Source organism: Gossypium hirsutum, chromosome A09, assembly GCF_007990345.1.
Source record: "Gossypium hirsutum isolate 1008001.06 chromosome A09, Gossypium_hirsutum_v2.1, whole genome shotgun sequence".
NCBI classification, from domain to species: Eukaryota; Viridiplantae; Streptophyta; class Magnoliopsida; order Malvales; family Malvaceae; genus Gossypium; species Gossypium hirsutum.
This window is the reverse complement of record NC_053432.1, coordinates 66,014,320-66,023,556: the sequence shown is the minus strand read 5'-3', so window position 1 is coordinate 66,023,556 and position 9,237 is coordinate 66,014,320. Positions and strand designations below refer to the sequence as shown.

At 32.0% G+C, this 9,237-nt stretch overlaps 1 protein-coding gene across 1 annotated transcript; it reads left to right on the top strand.

Annotated features, from left to right (window-relative positions):
• The first annotated feature begins 5,721 nt into the window (after nt 1-5,721).
• Nucleotides 5,722-6,709, top strand: LOC107890293 (uncharacterized). Its single transcript, XM_016814767.2, has 2 exons — nt 5,722-5,905; nt 6,254-6,709. Exons 1-2 carry the CDS (start codon nt 5,795-5,797, stop codon nt 6,452-6,454), a joined length of 312 nt encoding a protein of 103 aa, XP_016670256.1. The 5' UTR covers nt 5,722-5,794; the 3' UTR covers nt 6,455-6,709.
• The last annotated feature ends 2,528 nt before the right edge of the window (nt 6,710-9,237 follow it).

The window sequence follows — 9,237 nt, the reverse complement described above, 5'->3', positions numbered from 1 at the left end:
AAAGAAAGCCAAGTTTAGGTCTACGTGAAAGTCCAGAGAAAAATTAGGATTCGGGAGTCGGTTACGTGCGAGGAAGGTATTAGCACCCTCACGACGCCCAAAAATTGGTATCCCATAAACATGTGTTGTCTAGATTTTCAAAAATACGAGTTCAATGTAATGTTTAGTCGTGATCTGATTGAAAAGACAAGAAATTTTAGTTTTTTGGGGTTTTCAGAAGGACATACCGTTTTAACACTAGTCAATGGAGTTTCACCCAACATAGCAATGAAATTCGATGACTTAATATCAAATCGATACGTTACCTTATTTTTGAAATTAATTAAAACATAGAAAAAAAAATATTCCTAAAGTAAGAATTTAAAATAAATCAATGATGCAAATAATGACATTATGAATGAAAAATATTAGCATGGGATACTAGAACATTCGAATAACAATAACAATGACATTTGCAAAAGAATAAGATTAAAGACAAATCATGAACGAATACAAAATATACTTAGTAATAATAATATAAAATAATAATATGTATATAAGGTAACACAAAAACATATATGTTCAACTAATAACATGAGAAATACATACATAATGTAAAATTAAAAATAATGTGCATAAGGTAGTTTAAAAAAAATATATGTACATATTTATATGATAGTATGTAAAATGTAATATAGCTTGAAAAATATATATGACGTATAAAAATACAATAAAAAATATACACATTGAAAATATATATATAGTATAACACTCAAATATTTATATGATACATACATATTGGGAATAAAACCTATTGAAATATTACATAAATGTATACTTATATATACTAGAGATATATACACATATATATATATAAAAACATGTATTAAGATTAACAACAATAATAAATAAGATAATAGAAAAAATATGTACGTGAAATAATATAAGTATATACTACTAACATTAAAATACATACATAATATATACTTATTAAAAAGATAATAAAAAAACTGTTGACAGTACTTCCCAAATATATAGGTATACACTTAAATGTACATGATTATATTGAGAACACGTGTGTTTAATATTATGTGAAATAATATATAGAATACAATATTAAAATATTTACATAATATACATATTAAAAATAACTAATAATAATATTCCATAAATATATATAAAACACATACGCATACATGTACATAATACAATATACACCACTACATATATTAAATATAGTAAATATAACAAGAATATAAAGATTATAATTAATAATGATAATTAACAGAAAATAAAAAATAATAATTTGAAAATAAAACCGTAATCTAACGAAAAGGACTGAATCGAGCTCAAAACAAAATTTTAGGGCGAAATTTGAAATAAAATAAGCCACGGGACCGAATTGCAACGTGCATGAAACATGGAGGGACTGAAACAGTAATATTTCCACTCTATCAAAACGCAGCGCATTAACAGGGATTAGATTGCAAATCAGTTTAAATCTGATTTATAAATAAATATAAACCTGATTTAAACAACAAAAAATGCGGAAGGACCGATTGCACAAATATCCCATTGAGTTAAAAACACGCGGATCCTGAAGCGGGTTCGGGTCGAATCGGGTCGGGCCAAGTAAAACGATGTCGTTTTTTAGTCTAAGTTTGGGCACCAAAACGGTGCCGTTTTGGTGGGCTATAAATAGCCTAAAAATCTGAAAAAAAAAACATTTGGAGAGGGAAAGGAAAAGAAAATGAGGGAGAGGGGAGCACGGGGCGATTTCCGGTGGGGGGAGGGGGAACCGGTCTGTCACCGGACCGTCGCTGGTGCCGGCCATCGCACGCGGTGGCCGAAAAAGGTAAAAATTTATTTTTTTATTTTTTTTTGTATTTTTTTATGTTTTAATATATATAGGGTAAAAAAAGCTTAAAACTGAATTTAAAATAGAAAGAAAAAAAAATCACCTTAGGGTTTTTTTAAGCTTTTAATCCTTTGATCTTGGTGTTTTTGTATGCCTGAATGCTATTTCTATATTTAAATGCTGATTGAATCACTATATTGAATCTGAAATTGAATGTTTCACTTTCTTGTTTTTGTGTTTATTTCTTACTACCAAAAATGAAAGGAAAAAAAAAGACCGCCTCTATTACATTCGGATCTGGCCTTTATAGCCATTTCTATACAACATTTTTTAAGTTTCTTGCCATTGCTCCTTGTCGTCTGCTCTGTCTTGGTGTTTGTTTCATTTTGCAGGGTATGGAGGAGTTGGTGGGAGTGTGTGATGCCTGGGAATGGTGCTGTAGAGGCGTGGGGTGGCAAACATCATGGGTGGCCAGGGTTCTTTTTCTTTGCTATTTTTTTATTATTGTTCTAGGCTAGGGTTAGTAGTTTGGGCTATTTTGTATTGGGTTTGTTTAGTTTTAGGTTTGGGCCTTTCAATGTGGAAATTGGGCCTGTTTTAATTTTTAGGCTGTTTAACATTGTAAAATGGACTTGAATTTTGGTTATGTGGACTTTATGTTTGCTTAGGCCAAAAATTGGCCATTACATTCACTATATGTGGTTTAGTTCTAGGGATAAGGTACTCGAACTAGCAGATTCCTCAATCCTCACCCATTATAGGCTCATATAAATCGAGTTCGGTTCGGGGAGATACATTTCCCTATGACCATGCGGAGATGAAAATCTCACGAAATCATAGGTACGGATGTACCTAGGAAGCAATCCACTAGCCCATGCGGAGGTGAAAACCTCACGAAAGCGTAGTTTCTTACTCCCACTTAAAAGGTGTGACCACAGCGATCATGCAATGAAATGCAGTACTATTCTACGAGACCTGCACCAAAACAATCATACAATCAAATGCAATCGAAAGATACATAAATTTTCGGTCTTTTAACAAAAGGACAATAAATAATCGATTTTTATGGCTCGACTCTCAAGTTCAATCCCCAGCAGAGTCGCCAAGCTGTCGAAACCACTCTTTTTTATTAAAATTTTAATGAAATAAAAAATAGGGGATCGACTTTTGAAAAATAGAAATGTGGAGTCGCCACCGATCCTTTTATTTTGGTGTGATCGGGTCACCTAGGAATTTGGTTATTTTAATAAAACATTTTTGGTTTACTAAAACAACAATTCTGGTCTACGAAAATATGAGAAAACGGGCTCGGGAGTCGGTTACGTATGAGGAAGGATTAGCACCCTCATTACGCCCAAAATTGGTACCAAATCGATTAAATACTGTCCTTATGTCTAAAATTAAAAATGTTTTTGAAATGTGGTTCTTGTTAATAACGTTTGAATAACCCGAGTGGGTTGCCAAAATATTCTTGTTTCGACGTCCGAAAGTCTATAATTTGAAATTAACAAAAGGATGCCCAACTATTTGGTCCAAAGAAAAACCGAAACCCAACACAGTAGGGCACGATTCCTCGAATTTCTGAACATCGAACATTGCCTCACCTTAGAAAATACGAGTGAAATTTCGAAGGGATCTTCGATTGTTTTAAGCAAATGAAAAAGCGCAACCCAGCACGATAGGGCTCGATTCTCAAATCGCCAAACATCGAACATCGCATTCGTTTTGAAAGGTTTTTAATAAACGTGAGTGAAATTTTGAAGGAATCTTCGATTGTTTTGAAAAAAACGAGAAATCACAACCCAACACGTTCGGGCACGATTCCCGAATTATCAAACACCGAGTATTGTCTTCGTTTTGGAAGGTTTTTAATAAACACGAGTGAAAACCTAAAGGAATATTCGATTGTTTTGAACAAACGAGAAATCACAACCCAGTACGATAGGGCATGATTCTCGAATTATCAAACACCGATTATTGCCTTCCCTTTAAAGGATTTTTAGAAGACCAGAGTGAAATTTTGAAGGGATATTTGATTATTTTAAACAAATGGGAAATTGCAACCTAACACGTTAGGGCACGATTCCACGAATTGCCAAATATCGCATATCGCCTTCGTTTAAGGGATTTTTAAAAGACATGAGTGAAATTTTGAAGTGATATTCGATTATTTTGAGCAAATGCGAAATTGTAACCCAACACGTTAGGGCACGATTCTGCGAATTGCCAAACATCAAATCTCGTCTTCGTTTTGAAGAATTTTTGAATGAATGATTATAAAGCTAGCTTAAGACGTATTAATTCTATTTGAAATAAGACGAAATTAATCATAAAATTTGGGTTTTATAGAACCATATTTCAAAAATCAAGTGAAACGATGATATGGGGTAAAAGGCACATATGATGGTACGATGCTTGATGAATAAGAATATTAATCGACTAGCAGAATAAGCAATTAAATATAATTAATCTAAAAATTATGACCCAATTTCAATCGCATATGAATAATAATTGACATATCAATAAGATGAATACCATGCGATGATAATGTATATGCCACAATATAGAACAACCAACAAAATACATGTAAAACAAAATAGAATTTAAAAGTCAAAGTAGTATAAAATGATGTCGAAACAAAGGCGATCTAACGAACCAATAATTTATACGACATGCAAATTAATGAATTGATGCATTTTAAATCTATTTGTAAAAAGAATTAGGGATATATACTTAAAATGAATGTTTTAATCGGATATCATACCAAAACATTAAATAATATTGGTTTTAAAAAACGAGGATTTGTGGTATGAAAATTTAAAATATATTACAAATAATAATAATAATAAAAATGTGTAATACGATATAATCTTTAAAAAACATAATGGTCCTACAAATTATATGCATATATAAAAAAATTTTAAAAAATAATTATTTGTAAAAACATAAAAATACATGCATGCTTAAACTAATTTTATGACAAATTATATAATAGTGATTTGAGAGATATATTATGTAAGATTATACAATAAAGAGTGGGAGTAAATTTAAGAAATTATATACGTAAAATAATATAGGATTAGTAAAATGAGCCTTGTTATAATATATATATATAGAAGAACACTTTAAATAGAAAAATTTAAAAGAAAATAAATAAATAGACATATATAGTTACATATGGGTAGATATACATATGTATATAATAATAATTTAAAAGATGTATTTCATAGGATTATATAATAAAGTACAAAAATAAATTTAAGGAATCATATGACAAGAATAATATGAGGTTGATAATAGTATATAAAAAAGACTTTAATACAAAGTATATGTGTATACATAATAGCGTACATAAAACAGTTACATGAAACATACAAAATGTGAAGATGACATTACAAAAAAGATTTACAATGAGAACGAAACAATTTCCTAAGTATTTTAAAATATGTAAGTGAATAATTAAGGATAAAAGGCTACAATAAAAAAATAACTAAAGAAATAAAGAAAACTTAATTGGAATTAAACTAAAACTGCAGGGACAATTTGAAAATAAAACAAGAATAATAAAGGGACCGATAATTAAAGCGCGCAAATGTAGAGGGACCTAAACTGGAAATATACCGGCTCCCAAGGCGCAGCGTTTAAATATGGGCCAAATTGTAAACATACACAAATTGCAGAGATAATTTAAAAAAACAATGAAATGCATATATGGGCTCATTAAAGTGCGGCACAAAAGGGAGGGATTTAATGTGCAAATAATCCCTCACCACAAAAAACACGCGGGTCATCGGGTTTGGAATTGAATCGGGTCGGGCTTGGATGTCAATGCGACACCGTTTGAGGTCTTATAAAACGGCTCAATCAGCAGATTAAGCCAGCCCCCAAACCCTAGCCTCCATTTTTACTCCCCTCAAACGAACCTTGACCCTCCATCTGCCATGCCAATCCACCGCAATGAACGGAGATCAGCCTGTTCGAGCCTCAAGGTGGTTTTCTTTCCGCCTTGCACTCCCCTCGGACCCCGATTTCAACGAAGTAGAGGAGATCTCACGGCGTATTCACGAGGTAAGGTTTCATTTCCTCTCTCTTTTGTACAACCCAAAATGCGAAAGAACAAAAGAAATTCCAGGAAGAATGAAACTAAGCCAAGAAGAAAAGGAAAAATCTCAGAAATTTTGAATCGGAATCACCTTCGAATGCTCGTTGCTTTTTTTTTGTATTTCAAAATGTATCGATTGTGTCTGTATAGCCTATTGTGCGTTTATGTTGCATTCATATTGCTTGTGTAAAAAATCCGAAGAATTTTACAATCGAAAAATACCCGGCTTTATAGCTGAGAGAAGAAGAAAATAAAAATATACAATTTTTTGCTATTTCTCTTGCATCTGTTGTCTCTTTGTCTTTGGTGTGCAGGTACGAGATGCGTTGGCATGTACGAAGGTGCAGGCGTGGCGTACGAGGGCTATGTGCTGGTCGTACGGTGCTGAAGGCTTGGCGTGGACGGAGGCGCTGAGGGACTCGGACTGCTGCGGCTCCAGCAAACAGCTAGGGTTCTGCCTTGATTTAGCTTTTTGGGCTAGGGTATTGGGCCATTGTATTTGGTTTTGGGTCTAAGCAATGGATTTGGGCTGTTGTTTCTGTAGTTGGGCTGTAAGGGCTGTTATAATATTTTTGATTTTCTTGTTTTGTTTGTTTTTTTGGTTTTGTTTGCTCGGGCCGGGCAAATTCGGCCCACTACAATGGGCATAGAAACCACTTACATGCACTTGACTAAACCTTGGAAGCTTTAACAATGGCTTCTCATGCTTTAGTTTTGTATTTTTGGTGGTGAAAACAAAGTGGAAGAAGATGACCATGATCTTTTTTTAACCCTAATTTAACATATAATTATATCTAAAATACATTTAAATTGTACACCACAATTTATATTGGCTTAATTGTCATTTAAATCCTTAAAAATTTACCTTTTAAACCCTTTTTAACTAATAAAATTTAATAGCGATTAACTTTTACCACTTTTATAATTTTGTCCTTGTACCATAATTAATCACTAAATCATTAAAATTTCCTATTCAAAATTCAATTCATCCATATAATCACTCGATAAATATTTAATAAAAAAATTTTCAAGCTTGGTTTATGAAAACAAGGTCTTGATACCTCATTTTTCAACATTATTAACTTTAAGGTTATCACACTTGTACTTTAACTAACTATCTGTAACAGCCCGTTTTCAGTGAATTCAGAACAGTTGTTTTGGGACCACAAATTCGAGTTCAGAAGAAAATTTATTTTAATATTATTTTATGGTCTATAGTATGATAAAAATATCGTATAAAAATTTCGCTAAGAAAATTTTACTGATTACATGTCTAACTTGATGTAAAGGACCAAATTGCATAAAGTGCAAAAGTTGAATTCTAGTAGCCAAAGGGATCAAATAGCTATGGAATTCAAAATTTGATGTCCTTACATGGAAAATAGACCATTTAGAAGAGTTAGTAGATAAGTATGATGATTCATCATTGGAAATTTAAGAAAAGAAAATGATTAAATTGGAAAGTAAAAGATAAAAAGATGATAAATAATAAAATAAAATAAAATATCATCATTCTTTCCTAAAATTAAAGACATGGAAACCCTAGCTATGGTGTTGAGTTCTACCAAACTTATTTGGTTTAATTAGGTATGTATTCTTATCTTGGTTTTAATGATTTTTATATTTCCGAGATTGTAATAGCTTAATCTAGCTATCTCAGGGATTAATTTTCAAAGTTATGAACGTGTTAGGGTTTTTTCATTGATGAGTATGTATGAATTATGAAGTTTTGTGGTAGAAAATGAAAGGTTGTTGATAAATAAACAACTTTTGTAAAGTTAATTTTGATGAAATTATAACTTAAAGACTAAATTGAAAATATGTAAAATTTATGAAAAAATTCTCAATTTTGTAAAATACATGGGCTACTATAGTTATATGTAAAATTGGCTAGGCTTGGGATAAGGATTAAATTGCATGAATTTCATTTTCGAGCATAGGGACGAAATTATAATTAATCAAAAGTATAGGGGCAAAATGGTGAATTTTCCTAAGATGTGAATTGGATTGTATTGAATATAAATTGATGTTAAATTCGTTCGTATAGATCCAGATAAATCAAATACAAAGTTAGATCGTGAAAAAGATAAAGTAACGGATTAGTAGCTTTTGCGTACACGAACATTGTCGAGGTAAGTTTGTGTAACTAAATTAAGAATTTATATGTTAATAACATTGTATGTATGTGATTGTATTATTTCCATGTATATGAAATTAATCACATATCCAACGATGACCGGCAAGTATTAAGTTCCGTTTGAATAAATGAAATTCGATGGATACAGGGTTCTCGAATTGGTTGTGGTCTTGCATGTGTTGGGGACACACCATAGCTCACAAGAGCGTCCCGTTATTAGCTCTCATGAGCATCTCGATATTGGATCTCATGAGCTTCCTAATATATGGCTCTTACGAGCTTCTTGTTAATAGCTCTTTTGAGCATCCCGATTGGTTGTGATCCTACATTGTTATTGACACATTTCAACTCTTATAAGCGGCCCAATATATGGCTCTCCGGAGCTTCCCAATATATGGCTTTTTCATGAGCTTCCTGATTAATGGCTCTCTAGAGCTACCCGATAATGGCTCGTATGAGCTTTCCAATTATGGCTCTTATGAGCTTCCTGTTATATGGCTTGAAAGAGCTTCCCGTTTATATGCTCACATAAGCATTCCTGAATATGAATTGACAAATATTATGTAAATTGATGGATTACAGTTTTGTAAACTTAGTGTGTACTACCCGTGTATCTATCGATATTTTAAATGATTCAACAGGTAAAATTCTGAGATGAAACAATATGAGTACGAAATGAATTATTACCTGTATATGCCTGAAATATAGGAAAGTGATGATATTTGTCATGTTGAAAAATTGGATGAAAGATACATGTGTATGAAACTTGCTTGATGACTACGTACATTTGTGAATATGAATTATTACATGAATTTCATGACTAACATGCTTGATGAGGATATGTGTTTAGGCATTTGGCCAAATTGGTTTGAGCATGTTTTGTGTGCTTATCTTAAATGTGAATTAAATGGTAAGTTAAATTCCATGTTATACAAACTTACTAAGCTTTAAAGCTTACTCTGTTTTATTTTTCCTGTTTTATAGCAAGTCAGAAGCTCGTTCGGTTGGAAGCTTGGCAAGATATCTCACACTATCCATCAGCTCATTTTGGTATAAATAACAAACTAAATTTTGGTTATAATGGCATGTATAGGCTAAATTGGGCAAATGATGGCATGTAAATGTTTGGTTGAAATTAGCCATTGGTATGACTTGTGATTA